The sequence below is a fragment of the Gekko japonicus genome, unplaced genomic scaffold (genome assembly GCF_001447785.1).
Source record: "Gekko japonicus isolate JY-2015 unplaced genomic scaffold, Gekko_japonicus_V1.1 scaffold518, whole genome shotgun sequence".
Lineage (NCBI taxonomy): Eukaryota > Metazoa > Chordata > Lepidosauria > Squamata > Gekkonidae > Gekko > Gekko japonicus.
Genome location: NW_015169789.1, coordinates 82,142 through 107,809, shown reverse-complemented (window position 1 = coordinate 107,809; position 25,668 = coordinate 82,142). Strand labels below are relative to the sequence as shown.

Here is a 25,668-nt window from a genome sequence, read left to right as displayed (position 1 = left end):
AAACTCACCCCCCCCCCCCGCAAGGCAGTTGGAATTTTCAGTTGGGAGAGGAGAATGATGTCAGCTGCTCCCTAGGCAGAGGCTGTGTGTGTGTGTGTGGGGGGGGGTTGTAAAGACAGACAGGCAGATAAACGTTGGCTGATGGTTGCCAACTCCCGGTTCGAACTCCAGGACATAGGGTTGCCAACTCCAGGTTGGAAACTTCCAGGATATTTTAGGGATGAAGCCTGCTGAGGGTGGGATTTGAGGAGGAGGAGGAAGAGGGGGACCTCAGACAGATACAATGCCATGCTGCCCACACTCCAGACAAGCTGTTGCCAGTCTCCAGGTGACAGCTGGAGAGATCTTAAAGCTTTGGTGCTACTTCAAAGTTCCCCAGGAGCCCAAAACAGAGTAGTGTTTTGGAAAATCTTTAGGAATTGTTTGGTGCATTTACGATGGGGCTCCTGGGGAACTATTGTTGCCAATCTTGGCCCAGCAGCCATCAAACCATTCTCTTCAACCCCCTGCTGTGCAGCTGACTTTCCCCTAGGGTTGCCAATCTCCAGGTGGGACCTGGAGATCTCCCACTGTTACAATTGATCTCCAGATGACAGAGATCAGTTCCCCTGGAGAAAATGGATGCTTTGGAGGGTAGACCCTATGACATTATACCTGCTGAGTCCTTGCCCTCCACAGGATCCACCCTCCAAATTTCCAGGTATTTCCCTCCTTAGAGCTGGCAACCCTACTTTCCCCTCAGTGCCCGTTGGTAGGCAACTAAGCTTGGTCCTGTCACCTATTTTGGTCTTTGGGAGAAAATACATTGGGGCCAGTCCTGGTAGGGTTGCCAATCTCCAGATGGGAAATTCCTGGAGATTTGAAGGATGGAGCCTGAAGAGGGTGAGGTTTGAGGAGGGGTGGGACCTCAGACAGGTACAATGCCATAGTCTCCACCCTCCAAACCAATCAGTCCCTCATGAGGAACCATTGTTGCCAATCTCCAGGTGAGGGCTGGAGACCACTCAGAATTACAACTGCTCTGCAGAAGGGAGGGCAGACGTCAGCTGAAGTCAAAGGGGCAGCTAATGGTAGGTTGATGGTTAGCTGGGAAGGAGATGGGGTTGCCAACTCCAGGTGGGCAAATTCCTGGGGATTTGAGGGGTGGAGCCTGGAGAGGGTGGGGTTTGAGGAGGGGTGGAACCTCAGACAGGTACAATGCCCTCCAAACCAGCCATTTTGTCCTGGGTAACAATTGTTGCCAATCTCCAGGTGAGGGCTGGAGATCACTCAAAATTACAACTGTTCTTCAGGTAGCAGAGATCAGTTCCTCTGGAGAAAACAGTGGACTCTGTCATTATACCCTGCTGAGGTCGCCACAGCAAATTGACACTGTTTGCTCAAAGCCGGAACACGCTCCCAGAGCCTCTTTCTAGATCTCGTTGTATTTATTTCCACAACAGGCCTTATTCCTAGTCTTCAATAAAGCTGATAAAGGAGAAAGTGGCAAGCCTACACCTTTGCACTTATTGGGAACCTAAGCTGCCCTGCATTCTAGGTTCTTGGCCAGAAATTTCAAGGCAAGGTTGAAACATGCTATATCATTAGCATACATCTTTTAACAGCAAGGAATGACTGGTAGATAACATGTGGTGTGGTGATTCTATGGAGGGGGGAGAGAAGAGTTGTGGCCCAGCAGCTGAGCAAATATTTTGGATCCAGAAGGTCGCTGGCATCTTCAATTAGCTCAGGTAACAAGTGCTGGGAAAGACCCTTTTCTGCTTGAGACCCTGGAGTAGCAAAATGGATGACACTGAGCTAAATGGATCCATGGTCTGGCTCAGCAGAAGGCTGCATGATATGTTTAAGATTCAGAGTAAGGATACAGCTCAAACAACCTACAGTCTAGCAGGTTTGCTGGAAAGGAAACTTCAGAGGCTGCAAGAACATTGCTCTGCAAAAGCAAGCAAGATTTAGAGAAGTCTAAGGGTGTGTCTGCATCTGTCCCAGTACTCTTATCAACCATCATTTCATGATTGCTCATTGCTATCCTGGAACTAATCTTCCCACGTTTCCCATAACCACATGTGTTTTTTTTCCCTCACAAGTTTGCTTTGTTCTGTTAACAAGCCCAAAAGTGTGCCATTGGACCTGTGCCCACTTCATAAATATGATGTGCTGGAAAATGACCAGGGAAGAAACTTGAAATGAGATCAGCAAATAACTTAAGACTCCAATCCTATGCTCACTCTCTGGGGGGTAAACCTGCTGAGCTCCTGAGTGAACATGTGTAAGATAGAGGTGCACATTAGCATGATGACTAGATAAATGGGTACATTGGGAGGGGGCAAGTTTTCAAAAACAAACAAAGAAAAGGAGTTCTAACAGTGGTGAATAAGGGGGAGGGGCAATGGCCAAGAGCAATGCATCCCACCACTTGAGGCCAATTGTGCAAAACCGTGTATCTCTTCAGTGAAGTACCAGAGCCAAGAGAAAGCCAGGAGGTGGAACACAACAGTCAGAGACCATAACAGGCAATGTGAACTGTACAGTTTCTTGAACACATAAAGTGATCTGATACTGAGCTAGACCATTGGTCTATCAAGTTCATGGCTGCCTATTCTGACCAGCAGTGGCTCTCCAGGGTTTCAGATGGAAGACCTGCGCATCCCCTCCCTGCTACCTGAGCCTGCAGATGTTGGGGACTGCACTTTCAGACATGCAAATATTCTACCATGCCCCTACAGCCCTTTCTTCCATGGATAGCAACAGCAGCTCAAATCAGAAATGCCCAACTGGTTGCACGCTCAGGGATGGACTTGAAGAAGCCAGAGTCTGAAGACAGGAGGTTAGGTAAAAGTAGAGTTTTCTTTGGCTACTTATTACAGGCCATAGAAACAGGATTTTTTTTAAATGGATCAACAGGACTGTAAGGCTAGAAGCAATCCAATCTGATCTCCTAAACACAAGCAGAAGCTGGGGACCACATCATACTACATGCAGTTATCAAAATGCCAGTGTTCTCCATAGCAAGTGCATGAAGTGTGAACTACAGGTGCATGTTCTTAGACACTGTAAACATGCCTAGGAGGACAGACTGTCTGCAGATCTCTAAAATGTGTGTGTTAAAGGATGTGTGCTGCCATTCAGTTTACCCATTTGCTGCAGGGAATACTCATTGACAGCACAACTGTCATGACCTTTTTCATTGCAGGCTCTTGACTGTGGAATGTTTTCTGTACATTGACATTACCTAGTTTTTTGTGGTTGGGGTGCTAGGTGAAAACTTTTATCTGGTTATTTGGTTAATGTCCTTTCTGTTTACGATCAATGTGGAGGTCACATGAAACCATAGGTTATAGTTGATATAACCAGGATACCACTCACAGACAATAGTTCAAATCCTGTTTTGCCTCGACCAATGCTGTTTTCATCAGGAAGGGAGGCTGCTAGTGAGAGGCAACAAAAGGCAAAAGAGGTTTGATTTTTGAGTTGCTCTGGCCAGACATCTCTGTAGCCCAGAAAATGTATGACCTCAGGACAGGACAATTAGCCAGGATCAAGTTAACATTTCTGCATCACATGAAACCACACAGCTGAAGTTAACTGCGGTTAACAGACCAACTTCATATCATTTTGCCTTACAAACTCCAGAGGAAGTAACCTGTTATTCTGTTGCCATACAAAAAAACAAAAAGAAGTCCTGTGACACAGGTTTGTTGTAATGTGTTTTATGACATATAACTCTAATCTGGGTAAGCTTTCCCTCTCTTGGAGTGTATACATTATCTGCTGCCTGAAATTTCACTTCAGGTATGTGAAGAAGTGAGTGCTATCCCACAAAAGTGTATGCCCCAGTAAGTTTCTTGGTCTTTACAATGCTGCAGGACTTCAGAGTAGTTTCCAGAGACTTCCATGTAAAGCTGCCCTGAAATTGTAGGTAGCTGTCAACCCCTGCGGTAGGATCAGAAACCCAAACTTCAAAATGCCTCCAAAGGGAGATGTTGTGGTTTCCTAAAGACTTCCCTGATGGTCACTTACTGAAACTGAGCCCCTGGTAAGAAACAGATGAATGGGAATTATTCTGATACAAACCTCTTACTCAGTGTCCTACAACACCTTTGCTGAGGAGACAAATGTCAGTTATTTTGTTTACAATGTTTACCACCACACTCATCACTGACATGGCACCTATCTCCTGTTGCACTAGTCTAGAAGTAATCTGGTCCATGACATTTCATGCAGGGAAGCCTAGCAATAAAGTAGGACAGTAGATCAGACAAGTGATCCACTTCAATAAAGCTGAGGGGTAGGTAGGCTGCAGCCTGCAGGACAGGATGTCAACTTGGGTGGTGCTGGAGCTTTTTAAATACCAAGCTCTGTGTGGTTTGTGAAGCAAGCCGGAGCCATGTCTTAAAAGCCAGCTGATTATGCTTTTTCCATTGAAAATAGCAGTAGCACTGAAAAGGGATGGCAAAAGCCTGACCTTGCTTTCTTTGGCCAAATCCAGCACTGTTCAGGATCCATCTCACTCCATACCTATGGGGTCTCCCACATTCCCATTTGCAAGGCATGACTGAAGAAGCAAGTTGAAAAGAGACAGGGGAAAATGTCTTGGAGCATTTGAAGTAGGTATGTGAATTTGGGTGCCCCTCTTCCAATTGGCTTTTCAGTACCCTTTTGCCCTATTTGTACTTGAGGGTGACCTACCTTCCAAAATCCATACTAATCTGATCTATCCCCCCACACACACACACAGTCAACCTGTTCTCATTGTTTTCTAATTCCTACCCTTCAATACCAGTGTCCTGTGCATAATAATGGCACACAGTATATTTCTGTGGCACTTGAAGCACCAGTGGCTGCAGAGTGGTTTTACCCGTCAGGACCACAGGAACTGCCTCTGTACTCACATAGCAGCCCCATGAATAGATGCAGAAGCTCAGCTCCAAGATGTCAATTGACTGGAGCCCTCATTTGAATTATCCTTTAAGATTGATTTCTATTTGCCTATTCTGGGGGCCTGTGCAGCATCTTGCTGTTTCAAGGACTGTTGGGAAGTGAACCGAAGCCACATACTTCTCTCCTGTGGATTTCCTTGCTTCAGATTCCCAGCCACAAACAGTGGAGTGTCTCAGATGTTTATCAAGCTTTGCTTTATTGATTTAGCATTCCTCTATGTTATAAAATACATCCCAGAGAAGCCATGAGCTTGACATGCCACTGTTGCCCATGGGGGAGGGTATAAGTCCTTCCTCCCAAAAAATAATTGAAGCGCTATGCAAGATTCACATCAGAGATTCTGAGCCACAGTTCCAGGAATTGCCTTTGGCCCAGTCGGTGGCCCCATCTGCACCTAGCATTTGCTCCGCTGTTGTACTAAACCCACACTGGAACAGAAATTCCTGTCTACATTGCATGCCACTTTCACTTTGATTGAGTGTCGCATTTTATGGCAGTGTCCAGACTGCATGCTGCTTTCACTTTGTTTGATCTCTGGTTTTATGGTGGCTGTCTGCATAGATTTATGGCTGTTTTATGGCCATTGGGGGGGGTAACTCTGCAGTCAGTACAGTGTTGGCCTGGAGTAGTTGAATATGGTTTTGAACTGCATCTTTTCCTGTTTCAGTGTGGGTTTGGTAAAACAAGTGAGCAAATGCTAAATGCAGATTGGGCCTTTGTTTCATATGCAGAGATGTGGTGTTGTAATTGATTGTAGCCAGCCAGAGCCAGGGATGTTTTCCCTCACCATTTCTCATGGCAGGTTTCTTCTCCAAGTTTGTGTGGGTTGTCCATCCTGTAGTATACACACCCTCTGTATTAAAAGCTAATTGCAGCCCTGGGGACATCCTCTCCCAAGACTAGGGGGAGCCATTACATGTGGAACGCAGAGTAATGTTGGCAGCAAAGATGTTTGGATGCAGAGCAAAGCCTTGAGAAAGGTATATAGTTCTTCTACCCCAAGGTTATCTTTTTGGGTTTGTACAAAAGAATCCCAAGTCTGTGGTGGTCTTGCATGTACTTTTACTGCAAGGAAGGTCAGAATATGTACACACAGACCACTCTTGAAAAGGAGTATCCCTTCAAAAGATGACACTTCTCACTAGCCAGATACACAGTTGTTACAAAGTGAAATTGCATGCATTATTTTCCTATCATGCTGCTACTTTTACATGTTCATTCATTCATTCATTTAGGTATTTTTACCCCGCCCTCCCCGCAAGCGGGCTCAGGGCGGCTTACAGGGGCTACAGCCCATACATAAAATCAATAAAACCCAGTAAAACAACCAATAACACATTAATAACAATAAAGTGTTGAACTGGGGCATTCAAGAACCATGTTTCAAATGAGCTTAGAAGCACCTAAGAATACTAGCATTGTTTCCCTCCCTCTCCAATGCCTTTAAAACTAGGCTGGTCACTGAAACTTTGATTCTGGCAACTCAAAAACCCACAAATACTTTGCCACCCTAATGTATTTATTCAAGGAAAGATACCAGAGGGCCTCCCTGTGCCATAATTTAAAATATACTTCAACATTATTTTAGCTGTTTTTCAGCACTCATCTAGCCACCCTTTCTGTACATCACAACACTGTAATGCAGCTAGATTCAAGTCCAGTAGCGCCTTAGAGATGAACAGGGGGGGGTGGGATGGGGATATGAGCTTTGGACAGTCAAAGCTCCCTTCATCAGATCCCTAGCTATTCTACTGCAGACCAATGTGGTTTCCTTCTGAAACACTGTAATGGAAGCTCGCTGAACGAACTTTTCCTTATGGGGGTTTAATACAGCAGGATTTTTTTTTTTTTCCCCATAAAAAAGGACCATGAGATACTCACTTATGACTAGGTGTGCTGTCAGTGGCCGTATATAAAAATGAACACTGCTGCCCAAGGAGCGCACCAATGAAACAATAATATGCTCTTTGTTTTCTTGAGCAGTAGAGCACTGAAGCACACATCACATAGGAAGTGGGCTGCCAGATCAGACCTTAGCTAGTTGAGCATCCCGTTATCATCATCGTCAGCCAGATGCTCTGGGAAGCCCACAAGCTGGGAATGAAGGCAACAGCCCACCCCCACTGTTGCCCCATAGTAACCGGTATTCTGAGATACACTACCTCTGAAGGCTCCATTCAGCTTTCATGGCTAATAGCAATTGACCAATTTGTCTTCTATCAACTTAATGTAACATAAGATTGTCTAACATAAGATTGTTTAACTTTGTCACGTACTCAGCTAATTTTTCTTTCCAAATCTCTATTGTGGGACATCCTTCTGTCTCCCATTTCATTGCAAATGTTACTCTGGCAGCTGTCAACATGTATCTGAGTAGTAGTAAGTAAATTTATTGCATATGGCCATGGGCCGTTACAATATAAATTATACACAATATAAATGTAAGGTTTAAAAGTACTGTTCAAAAAACAAAGCCATGTATCTGAGTAGGTCTTTTGAAGTTCTTTCTATATTATCTGGCAGAATTCCCAATAACATAGTCTCTGGGAATTTATTTTTAAAAATATTTTGAATTTCCTCATGTATAATTTTCCAGTATCTCTTTGTCTTGAGAGCCAGTTTGGTGTAGTGGTTAAGTGCGCGGACTCTAATCTGGGAGAACCGGGTTTGATTCCCCACTCCTCCACATGCACCTGCTGATGTGACCTTGGGTCAGTCACAAGCTCTGGTACAGCTGTCCTTGAAAAAGAGCAGTTTGTGTCAGAGTTCTCTCAGCCCCACCCACCTCACAGGGTGTCTGTTGTGGGGAGGGGAAGGGAAAGGCATTTGTAAGCCGCTCTGAGACTCCAAGTGAAGGGCAGGATATAAATCCAATCTCTTCTTCTTCTCTTCTTCTTCTTCTTCTTGATGCAGGTCCCCCACATATGATAAAATATACCTTCTGCTTCTTTGCATTTCCAACAGGACCCTTTGTAATTCTTATCCATCTTTAGGAGAAATTATTTTTGAGGGGCTGGGTTCTCCAAAGGAGGACAGAAACTTCGCAAAGCCAGGATGCTGGAAGCAGGGCTGAGGAGGGCCCTAGGCAGCTCTTCACACCACTGTGAGGGCATAATTGCCAATGGGAACTTAAAGTTCAGGCTCAGGAGTGACTGTTGGCACAGGGAGTACCAGGGTAGAATGCACAAAGAGAGAATGCATCCCTGCAGGCCTGTGAGGGCATGTGCTCCACTGATTAAGGAGGGAGAGGCATCTTCCAGACTGAAAGTGGCCAAAGTCTCTCATGCACCTTGCAGCCTGACAAGTGTCCCTTCCTTCCCATGCCAGCATGATAGACAAGAATATGCCCAGAGGCCTCGGCGCCTTCACCAAAGCCTGTGTGGCTCTGGTACTAACTCACTTTACATAGGGAGGGAAGTGTAACTACCAGGTTCCTGAAAGGCACCCTTCCTTCCCAATGCAAAGTGGGAGCAAGCCACTGCAGACTCTTGCCTAGACACAGAAGCCTTGGGGGTGAGCGGTAATTGGCTTGGCAGGTTGGGAGAGAGACACTCATATTCTGCTTCCAGCCTGCTTAGTGAACTCTTGTGGGGTTCCATGCTCCACGCCCCTGATGCACATAACACCCCCTGACACCACATCTCAATAATGGGCAGCTTCTTGTAGCCCCTCCACCTTTCCAAGCCCTCCCTCCCCCCTCTTTCTGCCAGCTAGCCCCCCTCCCCAGGCCTTTCTTGTGCCCTCCTGGCCCAAAAATTTCCTGGCTGGTGAACTTGTGACAGGACAGGGCATGGCAGAGCTGCACCAATTCTGCTTCCAGGCCTGGGCTCAATAACGGGAAGAGGCTATTCTCATTGTCAGTAAATCAGATCGGCAAGATTAGAGGCTTCTCACTGCCTCATCATGAGCTACTTGGGCAGGAGGACGAGTTACTGGAACTGGGAGGAAACAGAAACAATAAATGAAGCATGACTGTTAACATCTGGCCCTTGGCATGGGGTGAGAAGTAGCTGCAAGATGGGTTGTTTATGGTCCAGTCACTCACTTTATAGGGGCGAGAGGGCAGGAACAGCAGAGAATGAATCTCTGTGCAAACGTGTGTGTTCAAAGGGTGCAGCCTGATGCACAAAGTCCTAGATACACATACAGGATTGTATGTGATTACTGTTGACCCTCAGGCTTTGCAGGTTCCTTTGTACATGCAGGCAAGCCCAGGCAGAACAGGTAAGAGAGAAGGCCGGACACTTCCAAGAAGCACCCAGAGCCAATTAGCACCTCTTTGCATTGTGTTGATCTTGTCTCCATTCCAAACGCCCTACAGACCTGGGAAAACAAGGCATCTTGCATCAGCTACAAAGAAGAGGAGGTTTATAGAGAGCTCATAAAACACATTTGTGCAGCTGTGCTGGGAGCTGGGGTCAGCTCTGCCATGACAGCTTGTCACTGCAAGGGAGACTGGGCCAGATCTTCCCAGCAGCGGAGGTCACATCGCTGACTTCCTTCCTGGTAGCGGCTGGAGAAATATTTTGTAAAAAGAAAACAGAAGCCAGACAATTAGCTTCTGTGGGCAGAATGAGCCAGACAAGCCCCTCACTCAGCAATGAAGCAAGGCTGGGTGGATGCTTTTTCCCAAGAACCTTTTGGCAGGCTGGCAGGCAGGCAACCCTTTGGGAGTGTCTCAGGCTCCAGGGCCAGCAGAAGGCTGCATCGGGATTTTAGGATTGACTAAAGAAGACTGACTCCTGCCAACCTAGCAGTTCGAAAGCAAGAAATTGCAAGTAGATAAATAGGTACCACTTCAGTGGGAAGGTAACAGCGTTCCGTGCGCCTTGGTGTTTAGTCATGCCGGCCACATGACCACGGAAACGTCTTCGGACAGCGCTGGCTCTTCGGCTTTGAAACGGAGATGAGCACCGCAACCCTAGAGTCGGATTCAACTGGCTTTCGAGCAAGGGAACCTTTACCTTTCCTAAAGAAGACTGAAAGCAGAACAATCAAACTAAATATTTCCACAGCCATGTTTATGTTGCAGCAAAATCAAGCAAAAATCCAGAGGTCCCTTAAAGACTCGCAAATTTTAATCTCAGCATAAATTTTTGTGAATCCATTCTCATTTCATCAGTTGAAAGGAGTGTACACCAGTTTTAGAATTACAAACAATGGAAAGGTGGGAGTGGGGAGATGTTACCAAAAAACACAACAGTTAGAAATAATGTCTATGTTCCTTCTTATCCCTCATGAAGCCACACCTTTTCTGAGAAGTTTTCGACCTTAGGACTCAGCCACATCCAGTGTTCCTTCTAAGCTGAGTTAGTGCTCACACATTTTTTCCTTAGCTCAGGAAGGATGGCTCCAGAGCAAACTAATTTATGCAGTAGCCAAATTGCTTGCTCACAACTTTAATGCCAGGAGCTCACAAAGTAGAACTTTTGCTCACAAGACTCCACAGCTTAGAGGGAGCATTGGCTGCAACCACAGCATACATACATATATCTGTGTTTCTTTACAGAAACTGTCTTTTGGCTGTGCTACTCTGTTAAGTCCCATGTACACTGGTGGTTCCAGAGAAATAAAGCATCATCATACAACTGCCAGATGTGTGTCTTCTTCCAGGGCAAGAAGGAGGCAGACTCTTCTCCCAAAGTGAGAGGAAGCAGGACTAGAATCAAAGGCAAATTATTTTCTAGGAATTACAATAAGTGGTGATAAGTATGGTTTCACTGGGTTAAGAATTTGGTGTGAAACTTCCTCTTTCAACTTGCTCAGTTGTCAGCAGATCCTATGAAAATCTAAAGAGATGTTCCATGCATCAGATGTCAAAAATCCGGCAGTAGTCCAATCACTGATGGGCACAGCATTTCATGGTGCACAGTTCCCAGAGCAGTGGCAAATACAAATCCAGCACTGCCTTCTAGTGGGGTTTCCTGTGTCAGAGATACTCCATGCAAATTTTTAATATACAAATTAATATACATTGCATACAAAAAATTGTGCCTGGGTGTGAATTTCATAGACATTTAAATTTGATATATTTCAAATTGGGTGGCTGGAGACTGTAGCTGTTTGAAACTGGAAGTTAGCATTGGGTGTTTTAGTATTTGAGAGCCTAAGTCAAAACCAACCAACAATAAGCAGTGCTGACCCAGATTCATATTCAAAATTACAGTACATGTGGAACACAGCAGGAAACAAGTAACTTTTATTAATTTGATTTCTTCAGACTCCAGAGAGAGGCAGGGAAGCATCCCCAACGTGATCAGAAATGGTGTGTGTGGGAAATAGGCTGAAAGCGCTTTGTCAGGGATAATAGCCCCCCCCCCCCTCCTACAGCCGTGGCTGCAAGGTACTTAAACAAAAGTATTGGTCTATCGATCCTGGTCTTGCGCATGATTTGAATCCTCAGGTTTGTTAAACGGTGCTTCCCCCCACACTTTCTATTGGAAATTGTTTTGGATATTGGAAGGGGGAGGAATAAGAGGTTAATTAGACACTGCAGTTATTTAGTTAAAAGTAGAATCAGTTCCAGCTAACCGGTACTTCTGGCCAGTGCTCAACTCAGCCATGGTCAGGTAATCAGCGCGCGGGGGGGGGGGGTCGATATCATTGCAAAAGGTTAATAACCCCTCCTTCAAGGACGCCCCTGCGATCAGTCTCCAAGCTCCCCTCTCCCAGCCCTCATTTCCCTTAAAAACAAGACTGATCGCAGATCTTCCAGCATCACGTGTGTTTTGATCGTGATTGTTGTACAAAGGAAAGCTGAACGTGCTTTGTGACGTTGAATGTATCCCTCCGTTTGCAACGTAGGCATACTAACAACACTACAGGGTTGTTGTAAAGCACTCTTTGCCTCAGCCCCACTTCCAACTTGCAATATTCACATTAGGGCAATAGGCTGTATTACGGGGCTGCAGTAAACTTCGCCCTCCCTCCCTGTGCCGCTCTCAGAATCAATACCTCCCCGCCCCTCGCCAATCATCACGTGCCCCTAATGTGGATACTTAAACTGGCAGCTCAGGGCCCGCGTACACTAGGAAGACTTTAAACTGGGGCGACCAACAAGATTTGCAAAAAAAGTCTGAAGAGTAGAAAAGAGGAGGGGGGATATATCCCCCCCAACCGGAGTAAAGTTGTCTGCGCTTGTATGATAATAATCGCAAATAGACGGTCTTTGTAGGACAACTGATAATTTTGGTTAACAAATTAAAAATAGCATTTCTTACGTGGATTAAACCGTGGGTCAGAAAGAGCATCCCCCCCGCAATAGGTCATACTGGGAAGACGGTGCTGCCCAATCACACGCTAAAATCCTGGCTTTCTCCGTTGTTTCTTATATTCTTTTTACCCAGCAAATGAGCGGAAAAAATGTTGTACAAAGAAACCAGGAAACCCCTTTTCAACTCAACGAAACGGTCAATTTAGTTCGTCCATTAACGAAATCTCCTGCGCGATATAAAGCACAGGAAGGCTAGGATCCGACTGTAAATCAGCTTTCTCGTGTGGCCATCAATCGATTCCGAACTCGGGCACAAGACAAGTGCCTTTCTCTATTTCACTCGAGAGAAGTCTGACACATGTGCATATAAAACTGCCTTCGCCTTTTTTACCCGTGCACAACGTTTTATGTGGCCTGTGTGATTCGTTCGAAGAAGGTCACACAGCCACTTCCGTGGGCAGAACTCATATGTCCCACTTCAGTCGCTTTCCAGCCCTGCTGTTGGCGTGCACGTGTGAAAAACATAAAGGCTTGGTGTTCTGAATCGATGATACAGGAAGATTGATTTGCAGTCGCATTCTAACCGCCCCTTGCAGTAAACAGGTGATTTCGTGAATAAGCAAAACTAAACGGGCAGAGGGTGAGTTTACGAGCGCAGTTCGAGATTCTTGACTTTTGCAATGCCCCTATGATTTCAGTCCGGCACAGCCATCAATCGATTTGAAATCCGGACACATAAGTACTTTTTAAACCGGCATTTCTGCTCTTTACACATGCAGAGCCAGAGCCTCAGAAGTGGCTAAATGTTAATTGAGCAGGGAAGATATCCTGCTCTTCTTCTATGTATCAGATATCAGAATTGTGTCCTCAACAAAGGTAAAATGTAAAAACTGATTATGATAAATGACTTCCTGATTTCTTGACAATGCACCCCCCTTTTCTGTACCCTTGCGCCTATATAATAAAATTATATAAAGATATATATTGGGAGGGGGGGGGAATGGCTAAATGACATGTGTGAAAACTATGCGAGGTTTTATCACGCGTGGTGACCTGGGTTAACACCGATATCACAAACAATACAACCGGGCAGATCATTGTGCCTCTGGCTGGCATACACATTTGCAGCGCAGCCACTGAGGTGCGCAGAGCGGGGTGGGGGGGGGGGGGGGGGGGTAGGGGTGTGTGTCACGGTTCTTTCTCATGCTGCCCGAAATAAGGGTCCTGAATGATGCGCCGGTCCACGAGACGCGCAACTTAAACCAGCATGTCCAGGGAGCGGGTGGTTTCGAAACGCTGAAATTCGCGCCATCCTACCATTTCCTGCAACCGAGGCACACTCGGCCCTGGCAACTACAGCTCCCAGAATGCTGTGAAAGGAAGGCGTAAAGATCGCGACGCCTCTAAGTATGCTGGGAATAGTAGTCCGGCCTCCCAGGGAAAGAATGAATTTTCTTTGGACTCTGCCCATCCGGGGCAAGAAACCTACTGCAAGACTGAGGCAGACAGAAATGTTGCTGTTGGGCAGAAAGGTCGGGGGCTGTGCTCTGTGCAAGGACCTCCGAGCCCTCCTCTGCTCAGGGCGTGCACGCGTCGCCACCCAAAGCGAAGACAGTCCTAGGATCAGCAGCCAGGCTCTTTGCCGTGGGTCCTGCAATGACGCCCGGCAGTCCACGTGCTGGTGGTTCAAAGGGTTAGGGGGGACTACTTCATATTGGCACCTGGGTGTGGCCACCCCCCTGAAATTCTCTGACTATCGTTACTACAGCCACGAATTTAGAAGCCGCTCGATGCAACACGAGCTCCGCTATTCCTGCCAGGGAGTTGGTGCTTGCCCTGCTCCGCCTGCATATGGTCAACCAGGTATGGGCACCCTTTTGATCCATAAGAACCAGTACCAGACCTTTAACAAGGCCGTAGCCCATCCGAAGTCTAAATGGCAAAGCCTTAGTGCCATCCCTAAACATTCTTGGCTCTCTAGAATCAAATCAAGGTGTCACAGCCAATCTGTAGCCAGCCAACACTGTACTCTTCTACCCTGGTGGCACCTACGGCATACCCCCCTTGCTCCTGCACTCAGGATTGGTGCTCACGGTTATCACATAACAAGTCTTCCTGCGGAGACTGAGCATCATGTGGTGGATCTGCGCAGTGACACCGTGACTCGGCCCAGCCCTGAAATGAGGCAAGCTATGGCTCAGGCGGAGGTGGGAGATGATGACTACGGGGAGGACCCCACAGTCAATGGTGAGTCTTGGGAAAGAAGTGTCTCCCCGGGTATATAAAGGAAAGTGTGGCCCAGACTGCAGGAGTGCTCTGGAGTGCTCAGCCTGAGGATAGTTGGTCTGAACCCCAGCAAATGGTTGACACATTATGCCCCCCAAATGTCTTGGGTGTGCTTGCAAAACCAGCCTGCCAAAGCAATGGCAGAGCATCAGAGAGGCTTTGTATGGCAGCAGCTGCCCAGGAAACACACATTGGACTGAGGTCTGGTCATAATACAGGATGGAGCGGGGTGGGGCATCTCTAGTTCTCTGTGACGACAGTGGGAGGGATGAGTATTGGCCAGAGCCTGTCTACATGCAAGGCTCCTCTGGGCTCCAGTAGTGGTATTAAATATATTGTATCAAATAACAGAGAACTGTAAATAAACTCATTGTTAAATGTGAGAGAAGTTCAAGTCACCTGTGTCAGACCTGTAGCAACTGGGTTGGGAGGCTTTAAAACCCAAAACTAAGCTCATTTTGTGGATCAGGCCATGGCTGTGATCTTATCTTAACCCTGCCCCCCTCTCCCGTTTTTCTGCTGCAGAGCTTCAGAGTGTCATTGCTGACCTCCTGGGAAAGGAAGAGGCTATATTTGTACCCACTGCCACCATGGCTAACCTCATTGCTGGTACGTTTATAGGATGTAGTCAAGAGTATTGGGACAGATTCTGGGGGGTGAGGATTGCTGTATTATTATTATTTACTGATTCTATAGCACCATCAGGGAGGGAAGGCAGCATGGTATAGCCCAGTCTCATCGGACCTTGGAAGCCTAGCAGGGTCAGTATTTGGAAGGGAGGCCACCAAGGAAGACTCTGCAGAGGAAGGCAATGGCAAACCACCTCTGCTTCTCACTTGCCTTGAAAGCCCCTTGCTGAGGTCGCCGTAAGTGGGCTGCAACTTGATGGCACCTCACACACGCACACACGAGGGCAGTGAACAACAAGTTTTCATAAATACAAGCAATCTCATAAATATATATAAATACATAATTACATTGTAGCGCCATCAGTGTATAATAATGACCAATAAAAGGTTCCCTGCTCCAAGGAGCATACTCTAGACCGAGAATCACCAGGAAAGCATTTTCACTGAGAGATGAGAGCTCCTAGCTACTGTGCCTAGAAGGTACTGGAGAGAACAAAGGAAGCATTCCTGACTGCTCTGGCCTAGGTGAATTCCAACGGTGATGTAAACTGGAACAGTAATATACCTATTTGGAGAGAACAAAACTCACACACCTTTCTCCTATTCTCCTTCCATAACCTGGTGTCTACACCACCACCCCCGGCCCCACCATGGATTCTCCCATTCTGACAGTTGCCCTCTTTTGTCACAGTTATGTGCCACTGTTGCAGACGAGGGGCGCAGCTTCTACTTGGGAGGGAGGCTCACATCCATGTTTTTGAGCATGGAGGGGTTGCACAGGTAAGTGGTGCTGGGTGAGACCTGGCTGATTCAATTCTGCCTTCTTTTAGCATATAGCTTTCTTATATCTTTGGCAGGTTGTACTCAAGACCATCTGATATTGGAGGCTGTTTTCATATAGAATGTTGAAGTGCATTTAAACTTTTGCTTTTTTTGAGTCTTGTGTGGATATTTCTAATATGAGAGCAAATTCCGAAGAACTACAGAATGCATATCCCAGTCATTGTAGGCTTTATATTCACATTAGGAGCCAACTTATGTATGACATGGGATGCGACAGAATTTACTGGCATATTGGATTCATGGGAACCCCAGAGCTAGCCTCATAGTTCTGCAGCTGTTCTAGAGACAGTGTTGGGGAGAAAAAAATATGTCCGACATACCTCTGGAAAAGCCAACTGAATGAGGAACCAAATTAAAACAAATACATGGTGGAAAAGTATATCTTCCAGTACATGTCCTGATGTATGTGGGGATGGCTACAAAGGCCATGTACTGGCAGTTACTAAAGCAGATGATGTCACTGTCTTGCAAAGTACCTATTAGAATGGTGGGACCTAGGTGATACGGGACCTAGTTTAACAAGGCTTTACCCAGACAGGGTGATCATGGGGTGGGGAATATAAATTTTTGTTGTTGTTCAGTCGCACAGTCGAGTCCGACTCTTCGCGACCGCATGGACCAGCTCCCGCCAGGCCCTCCTGTCTTCCGCTGTCCTCTGAAGTTAAATAAATACATACCTGGTAACGTACTACCCCCTACTGGCTAATTGTTTAAACTGCACTAGCTTCTTGGATTGTCAGGACTTCATTATGGGCAAGGAGCATATGATAGTTACAGTTCGCTACAAAACCACTGAAGGATGGTTATTTTTCCTTTTTACTGAAGATAGGTCATTTTAAGAGGCCCACATCCATGCAAGCACACAGCTTCCTGAACAGGCAGGATACCGCATGTCAGCACCGAGATGGGGCCTCTAAAAGGTGACCCTATCTTGATTAGGAAAGAGGAAGAAAATACTCAGACATCCACATTTCCTGTAAACTTAATAGTTCCTCTAGTGTCGTCCCCAAACCAATAAGCACAATCTACCACAAACTAACATTTTTCTAAGGAACTCAGGCCTCCATTTTATCCCTACAACGATCTTGTGTGGTAGGTTAATCTGAGAGAAAGTGACTGTCCTAAGGTAACCCAGTGAGTTTGAAAGCAGAGAGAAAGGATTTAAACCTGGGACTCTTCAGTCCAAGTCCAGCACTAACCACTAGTATGCTGTATCTCTAAATGCAAACGAGCCCTGTATTCCTAGGCTTCCTCACCGGAATTTGACCTCATCTCTGTTTGATGTGAAACCTTTAGGATTCTTATTAGAGGGAACACATGTCACTTACTGTATGTTTTTTAGAACTCTGAATTTGCCCTGTTGCTGGATTTAAGAAGAGTCATATTCTTGGACATGGGATTAAGATCCCACTGGTTAACAATAATCTTACCTAGATATGCAGAATTTACTTTGTCCTGAACGCTGACAGATGCCTTGCCTGTTCGTTATACTTGGAAATATGTGTATCACCATCAAGCCAACACTTTTTAAAAATTCAGTTGATCCAGATCAGCAATTTTGTCCTACCAGAAGCCATTGTTAATCTACTACTAATAGCCAAGAGGCCCCCTCTGTGCGGATATCTAAATCCTCACATCAGGGGCACTGGGGGGGGGGCAGAGATATTTTCCTGCACACTTGTGGCAATCCCCAGATGTACAGAAAAATCTGAAAAGTGTAAAAAACTATACGGGGGATACTTAAATCCCCCCAAAAGTAAAAAAACGTTCCCTGCGCATGCACACAGAACGCCCTGGCAACTGTCTTGTCGCTGCCACCAGGAAGGGGGGGCGGGAGTAGAATTGGCAGTCTGGCAGCTGTGGGCCACTCAGACCCTGCCGCCACTGCTAGGGAGGGGGGTGCAGGAGAAGGCTTGGCGTCCGGGAGCTGTGGGCCACACAGGCCTCGCTGCCGCCGCCACTAGGGAAGGGGGTTCAGGAGAAGGCTTGGTAGCTGGTGGCTGTGGGCCACTCAAGCCTCGCCGCCACCGCTGGGGAGGGGGGTGCAGGAGAAGGCTTGGCGGCCAGCAGCTGTGGGCCACACAGGCCTCGCCGCCACTGCTGGGTGGGGGGAAGAAGGCTTGGCAGGCCGGCAGCTGTGAGCTGCTCGGGCCTCACCGTCAGTGCTGGGGAAGGGGGGGGAGGAGGGAGAAGGCTTGGCAGGCCTAATGGGCCCGCCTGCTGCACTCACCTGCTGCCACTTCCTCCTCCTGCTGAGCTCATCCTGCTTCTGCAGGCCAGGAGCTCTGAGGAATACTCCCCCCCCCCGTGCACGAGTATCACGGGTCCTACTTCTTGTAGAATACTATTTGCAATCATGACATGAATTGAACTATTTATAGGAAGCTTCCTTGTGGATCTTCTGGATTATCTGCAGGCCGTCCCTCTTTTGTTTTTCCCAGTGCTCACCCACCTGTCTCTGGCATTCTGGTTCTAAACCAATTACTTTGCTCTGTGTTCCATTGATTTCAGTAGGACTTCTTACTGTTATAATGTGGCTTAGAATTAAGGTGCAAGACATTTTGTGAGTTCCACCTTAGGTAAGTCTAGCACAAGGAAACTGCAGGTAGTTTGCAACAGAGGTGGTTTACACCTTCCAAACGTTCCTTTATGTTTTCCCCAACACCCCAGAAGGTTTCTTGCCATTAATTAACCCTGTCATCAGCATTTACAATGTGAGTCACCCATAGTGTTAGCAGTCTAAAGATGTAGCCGACCTGGTATACACATAGCTTGTAGCTGATATGTAGGCAGTAGATGAGTCTCTGAGTTTTCTTTTACCAATTTGTCATCTTGAAGGTTCACTGTATTCCTCAGAATTGATTTTCTGCACATGCACACACAAATCCCCTTTACACTTTCAGTGTGAACCAGATCACATCTTTAGCACTGCAGTCAAGGTCATCCAGAGAGGTCATGTGCAATGCTTCCTCTAAGCTGTGGAGTCTTGTGAGCAAAAAATCTACTTTGTGAGCCACTGGCATTAAAGTCGTGAGCAAGTGATTTGGCTACTACATAAATTAGTTTGCTCTGGAGCCTTCCTTCCTGAGCCAAGACAAAAATGTGTGTGCTGGAGGCTAAAAAACTGTGAGCTAGCTCACACTTACTCAGTTTAGAGGGAACACTGGTCATGTGTGAGTGTACGTATGTGACTTTGCAAACAGAATTTCATTTTCTGCGTATCTGCACAGAAACTGTGCACCAGATCTCTCATTACATATGGATACCATCAGCTCATTTCACTATTTCATCAGCACAAGGTGTTTGTGTTATATAGATCTCACCTTGTTGACACAGCCTCACCTGCCCATTTTGTTCTGGAACAGGTGGCTGGAGTCCATTCAGAGACATTGCAGGACCTGCCAGATGGGACCTTCAGGCTTGATGAACTGGAGCATAAGATCCAGCAGAGCTACGGAAGTCAGTACTACCCCCGGCCTGAGCTTATCTGCCTTGAGAATACCCATTGCTCAGCAGGGGGACGGGTCCTTCCCCTTCAGTACTTGCAAGAGGTGAGTATCCATCCATCTTCAGCCTGACTCTTCTGACCTATGGAAATCCATCACATTTCCTAGCTGAATGGTGACCTTTTGTCACTGGGGCTTGCTTAGAGTAATCAGTCACATTAAGTTATCTTGGTGTTGTTTTTAAATCAAAATAGCAGAATCTCCCTTGGTTGGGCTCAGTGTTGAATAAACAATTTCCTGTCTGGAAATCTTGATTCCTCTGACCTTTGGTGCCTGCTGCCCAGCTAGACTCTAAGGCTGCCATTTAATATTCTTCTGGAACTCTGTGACGTCCTCCTTATTGGGGAGGACTGGTTTCCATTTAAAAGTTCTTTTTAATTTGTTTAACAGGGTAGAATCTGCTGCCACCAGGAAATTTTAAGGATTTCCAAACCTTTATGCTTTTACTATTGCTCTTCTTTATTTGGTAGACCGAGTTCAAGGCTTACAGGGATCTATGTGGTCCTGGGAAGTATTTCATTCAGAGCTGGTATAAACTTGGATGAAAGAGGATTTATTGAAATAACTACTACATAAGAGGGTTGTACAATGTAACTAGTAATGTATAAATGATGAACAATTGCTTTGGTATCACACAATCTTATCCCTCACTGACAGGGATCTTTCAGGTACCTTTGTAAAACTTGTTTAACTCAAGGTCATATATGTTCACTGTTTCTCTCCAGTTTATCAGGACATACGGCCTTTCCTATAACTTGTCTTCAATTAAACTTTCATTTACTTTTCCCTATACACTCAGCTTTCCTTCTGTTTCTCACTGAACTACCTCAGCTGTCCGCTTATAACTGCTTCAACACAGAACTCTTTGTCTAACTACTAACTGAACATCAACTGTCCACATCTAACTGAAACTACTGACTGACTCACATACTCATCCAACCAGATTCACTTCCAAAGCCCCTGCCCCTCTCTGTCAACCACCAATCATACCACACTGGCCTCTTTCAACCACTCTAGTCTATCTACCACAGCCATGCAACCAAACTTTTAAAGAGACACACACAGAGAGAGAAACAAGGAATTGTTACAAACTCGAGCTACCTTTTGCCGATTTAATGAGGCCTCAGGATCAGTGTGCTGCATAAAGTAGTCCCCCAAATGCTCATGAGTAGAGCCACCCAGCTTTGGAGTACCTTCTTATTTTTTATTTATTTATTTATGTATTATTTATTTATTTTGACTTATATTCCGCCCTCCCCGCAAGCGGGCTCAGGGTGAATCACAACAGCAGTTTTACAAAGTCATTAAAACAATCATAGTGATTAAATAGTTAAAACAATTAAAACAAAAGGCACAGTAATTTAAAAACAGGTAGCACTATAAATAGAAAGATGCAATAATATCAAATGACCAAAGCAGCTAGGCTGTAACCCAAAAAATGTGGAGATCTTCTTAGTCTGGGCCGTACAGAGATGGAAAGCTTCAGCAAGGGAGGCCGAATAATTTGACGCCTGCTGCCTCACCCAAAAACCTGGCAGAACAGCTCCATTTTGCACACCCGGCAGAACTGTAATAAGTCCTGCAGGGCCCTGATCCTCCAGGCCGGGCCCAGGGCAGAGAAGGACCTGGCCCTGATCAAGGCTAAGCGAATGTCCTTTCAGCCAGGGACAACCAGCAAATGCTGGTCTGCCGAGTACAAAGCTCTCTGAGGCACATATAGGGAGAGGCAGTCCCTCAGGTACGTTGGTCCCAGGCCACTTAGGGCTTTAAAGGTCAGTACTAGCACCTTGAAATGGATCCGGTACTTGATTGATAGCCAGTGCAATTGGCATAGCACCAGCTGAATGCATGTCTACACAGACGTTGCAGTCAGCAGGTGCACTGCCTCATTTTGCACTAGCTGGAATTTCCAGATCAGCCTCAAGGGTAAGCCTGCATAGAACGAGTTACAGTAATCAAGCCTGGAAGCGACCATTGTGTGGGTCACTGTAGCCAAGTCCTGGGGGAAGAGGTAGGGAACCAGCTGCCTGATCTGCCGGAGATGATAAAAGGCCGACCTGGCAACTGTGGTAACCTGGGCCTCCATAGAAAGTGAGACGTCCAGGATTACCCCTTGGTTCCTCACTCTTTGGGCCAGCACAAGTCGTGCACCGTCCAGGGCAGGGAGCCTGATTCCTGACTCAACTCCCCCTCGGCTCGGGTACAGGACCTCCATCTTTGCTAGATGGAGCTTCAACCAACTCTGCTGTAACCACCTAGCCACGGCCTCCAACACCCTGTCCAGATTCTCTGGGATGGAGTCCGGGCAGCCATCCAACAACAGATAGAGCTGAGTGTCATCAGCATACTGGTGGCAGCCCAGCCCAAACCCCCAAACCAAGTGGGCAAGGGGGAGCATGTAGACGTTGAACAGCATTGGCAAAAGGTACCAGTGGGTATTGCGGGGAGACCCTCTCGCCAAGCGCCACCCTCTGTGTCTGACCACGGAGAAAGGAGAAAAAACATTGTAAGGCAGCCCCCCGTACTCCTATGTTGGCAAGGTTGATTACTAAGATAGTAATCAACCGTGTTGAATGCCACTGTTAGATCTAAGAGCAACAGCAGCCCCGCCCCGATCCAGGTGTCTCTGGAGGTCATCAGTGAGGGCAACCAGCACCATCTCCATCCCATGGCCAGGGTGGAAACCAGACTGGAATGGATCAAGGATGGATGCATCATCCAAGAAGGCCTGAACTGCAGGGCCAGGACTGCAGGGTCAAATGATGGTTTCTTCAAGAGCAAACAAACCACCGCTTCCTTCAGTCCCACTGGGAATGTCCCAGAAGAAAGGGGCAAGCTGATAATTTCTCTTGGGGGACTCGGATACTATCCCCGCAGGTGTTAACTAGCCAGGATGGGTATGGGTCAAGGAGGCAAGTAGTAGGCTTCACAGCTGCTAGGATCTTGTCGACATCCCCCTGAGTCAGTTGAAGTGGTCCAACACTGGACCTGAGGACAGGCAAGGGGCTTCCAGTTCCTTTATTGTATCAGCTGTGGTTGGGAGGTCCTGGTGGAGTGACATGCCTATCTGAGAAATAGTTCACAAATGCCTCACAGCCAGTAGCCAATTCCCTACCATTTTGTTTGACTTGTGGCAGTGTAGTTAATGATAGAATAGTTGCTCAGCAACTGCCTATTACAAGTCTTCAGAGTGCTGACTGTGTTCCGTTCTTTACACAGATGCATCAGCTTGCACACCAATATGGGCTGAAGATACATCTGGATGGGGCCCGGGTGCTTAATGCCGCAGTGGCCCTGGGAGTGCTGCCAAGTCACATCACCCAACACTGTGATTCCGTCTCCCTGTGTCTCTCTAAGGTGGGCAAGTGTTGCTGAGGCTCTGCAAAAAGTGGGCAAGAGTGCAATTATGGCACCCATGACGTTTCATCACGTGGCCCACTCAACCATGATCTGTCCTTGGATTCACAGCAGAGCAGCAGAAGGGGGTGTTTTGCCAGGCTGTACATGGACGTGGGGGGGGGACAGGTTCTCCAACTATGGACAGGGTCTTTGGGAGGAATTAAGGGACTGCGCACATATGGAATACCAGGGTTGCTATGCAGAGCCAGGCAAAGGCATCTCTTGCCTTGAAAACCCTGTGAGGTTGCCATAAGTTGGCTGTGACTTAACTGCAAAAGAATACACACCAAAGCACAGTACCCATTTCTCTTTGTGTCCCTCAGGGTGTGGGTGCACCAGCTGGAGCCCTGCTAGCTGGACGGAGAGAATTCATTGTCGAGGCCTGGCGTGTGCGGAAGCTTCTTGGAGGCGGGATGCGCCAAGCTGGGGTTCTGGCAGCAGCTGCCCTTGTTGGATTGAGACACATGGAGGAAACACTGCGGAGGGATCACAACAATGCCAGAAGCTTTGCTGAAGGTGCATGTCTTGTAAGGAGAGGGGGAGACAAGGGCTCATCCCCACAAGTAAGGTTCACTGCTCCCTTCCTCGTACTCATAGTGAACTCACTGCCATGCACGCATTGAAGCTGCCTTATACTGCCTCAGAGCATTGGTCTACCAAGGTCAGTATTGTTTGTTTTGAGTGGCAGCAGCTGTCCAGAGTCTCAGGCAGAGGTCTTTCACATCTCCTGCTACCTACTACCTGCCTGAAACTGGAGATGCCAGAGATTTAACCTAGGACCTTCTGCATGCAAAACCAGATGCTCTACCACTGAGCCATAGCTACTCCCCCAAGATGGGTCAAGATAGATGGTTCTTCTCTGGTGCTGGATTTGAGTCCCCTTTCATTCTGATTTCTGCAGAGAGGCTTCTTCCCATTGTCTGGTGAGAATCCCTGCCCATTTTTCCAGAGTCCCACCTTTGTAGTGATAGAACATTCTCAGGGGGAATCTCATGCTTGCAATTCTCCAGCCTTCCAACAGCCAACGTCTTCCCTTGCAGGAGTCTACAACCTTGGGTCTCCTCTCTGCTCTATAAACCCAGCCACTGTGGAGACCAATATCGTCATGATGACAACATCGGGCTCTTGGCTGGCTCCTGCCAAACTGTGTGAGCTCATGGAGGCTGTGAGTGAAGAGGAAGTTGCTACCACAGGCCAAGCCGTTAGCGTGCGGCTCTTCCCATGGGGTGAGCATTCCCTGCGTGCAGTCTGGCACTGTGATGTCTCTGCTCAGGACACGCAGTTAGCTGGAAGCAAGTTGCGCTTTGTGCTGGACAAGTGTGAGCGGGAGCAGGTGCAGGTCTGCTGAAGCCAGATGTAAACTGGCATTTCTGAAACTCAGCATGTAAGCCTGTGATCGGTCAGCAGTGGCCTGGCTAGAGGAAGCAGAAGCCATAATATACCAGCAGAGGCTCAAAGAAAAGCAGGTGTCTGGGTTTCTATTCTGGCTCAACAACTCTTTTATCCTTCTTATAAGCACTGCTGGATGCTCGGCTGAATCAGCCCATGACAAAAAGCCTACGGCCTCTCTTTGCTGACCCCAATAATCTCTTCCATACTAAGCACAAAAAGCTTTTCACAGAAGGGGTTCTAGTCACTTAATGACCTACCCACCTGTCCTGTTCCCCAGCCAAGTAACATGGGTCCTCTTTTAGCCTTGCTTCCCCATGAAGAAGATGCAGGGCTTTGTTTCTCGAGGACGTACTAAGCCTGCTTGAGTGAGGACATCTTCCAGCTGCGGCCTTTTGTGAGCCACTCTGGTGGTTGCGTTGTGGTTGGAGGAGTCCAGTTTCAACAGCACAAGTGGGGCCTACATGCTTTGCACCACTCAATTCATGAGCACATCTGGAAGCAGCATCACTAGGTGGCTTTAGGGAAGGATCAAGAGACCCAGCAGAGCAAACAGCCTGCATTTGCTTCCCCTTGACTACTGTGCTGTAGCCCCTTACGGACACTTTGTGAATGCCCCAAAGCAGAGGGCTGCTTTCAGTACCTGTGTTAGCTTTGGATAAATAACTGGGCGATTAGGCAGGACAGCTGACTGGAACTTCCGTGGTCGGAGGCAATGTACCTGTAAATATCAGGGGAGCTCTGGTGTCTTTGTGCCCTGCTGTAAGCTTTCTGGTTGGGTACTGTGGGAGACAGGCATGACGGACTCAGATGTCCTGCCCTTGGGGTGATCCAGCAGGGCTGTCTGACATTCTGATGTGCCCTTTTACGCTGCCTGCCTTCCCAGCTCCTGTCTTGTCTGCAGCGCTGTATTCTTCATTTGCCAACATAGTAAAGGTTCTTAACTGTTTGAAAGGAACTGGCATGAAAACAGCAAGTCTTACCAGACCCTTTTATTTAAAGAGTTCCCAGGTTCATCAAGGGGGGCAGACACAAAAACAAACTTGGGGCGGAAAATAAATCTTACCGGGCCCAATGGGGGGGGGGGGGGGGGGCAGGGCAAATGGGCCATGGCTGCTGCCAGAGGTGGTGGGGGAGGTTGTACGGCATCGGCCCCTTGCCTCCCTTAGCGGCCCACATATCAGCAGCTGAGGAAAGGAACTCTTAAGCACAGCCCCTCGTGGTATTCTGCTGGGCACTCTTTGTCAACAGGGGCTCCCCCTCCCTCCTACCCACTCAGTTTAGCAGGTCCGCAGGGAGATCCTGCTACTTTGCTGCCCCCTCCCCTGATTCTGTCACTCACGTGTACGTTGCAGTTACAGGAGGTGGGAGTGCTGTCAGCATGCGCCACAAGGAGGATACTAGTGAAGGGCCGGGTGGTGTCAAAACCCTGGCAACGCTGCACTCCCCCCTTCCCTGCCTC

General features: G+C 47.3%; 1 protein-coding gene across 1 annotated transcript; it reads left to right on the top strand.

Moving 5' to 3' along the window:
* The first annotated feature begins 13,695 nt into the window (after nucleotides 1–13,695).
* Nucleotides 13,696–25,125, top strand: LOC107115318 (probable low-specificity L-threonine aldolase 2). The gene is made up of 7 exons (XM_015416999.1): nucleotides 13,696–14,401; nucleotides 14,966–15,049; nucleotides 15,761–15,849; nucleotides 19,278–19,463; nucleotides 22,638–22,775; nucleotides 23,141–23,333; nucleotides 23,858–25,125. Exons 1-7 carry the CDS (start codon nucleotides 13,945–13,947, stop codon nucleotides 24,163–24,165), a joined length of 1,455 nt encoding a protein of 484 aa, XP_015272485.1. The 5' UTR covers nucleotides 13,696–13,944; the 3' UTR covers nucleotides 24,166–25,125.
* The last annotated feature ends 543 nt before the right edge of the window (nucleotides 25,126–25,668 follow it).

What these genes read in the sequence shown, in the direction of transcription:
- LOC107115318 (XM_015416999.1), top strand. Translation starts at nt 13,945, where the DNA reads ATGCAACACGAGCTCCGCTATTCCTGCCAGGGAGTTGGTGCTTGCCCT. An exon ending in TCTCCCTGTGTCTCTCTAAG is followed by an intron (nt 22,776 to 23,140) that starts GTGGGCAAGTGT and finishes TGTGTCCCTCAG; the next exon opens with GGTGTGGGTGCACCAGCTGG. An exon ending in TGCCAGAAGCTTTGCTGAAG is followed by an intron (nt 23,334 to 23,857) that starts GTGCATGTCTTG and finishes CTTCCCTTGCAG; the next exon opens with GAGTCTACAACCTTGGGTCT.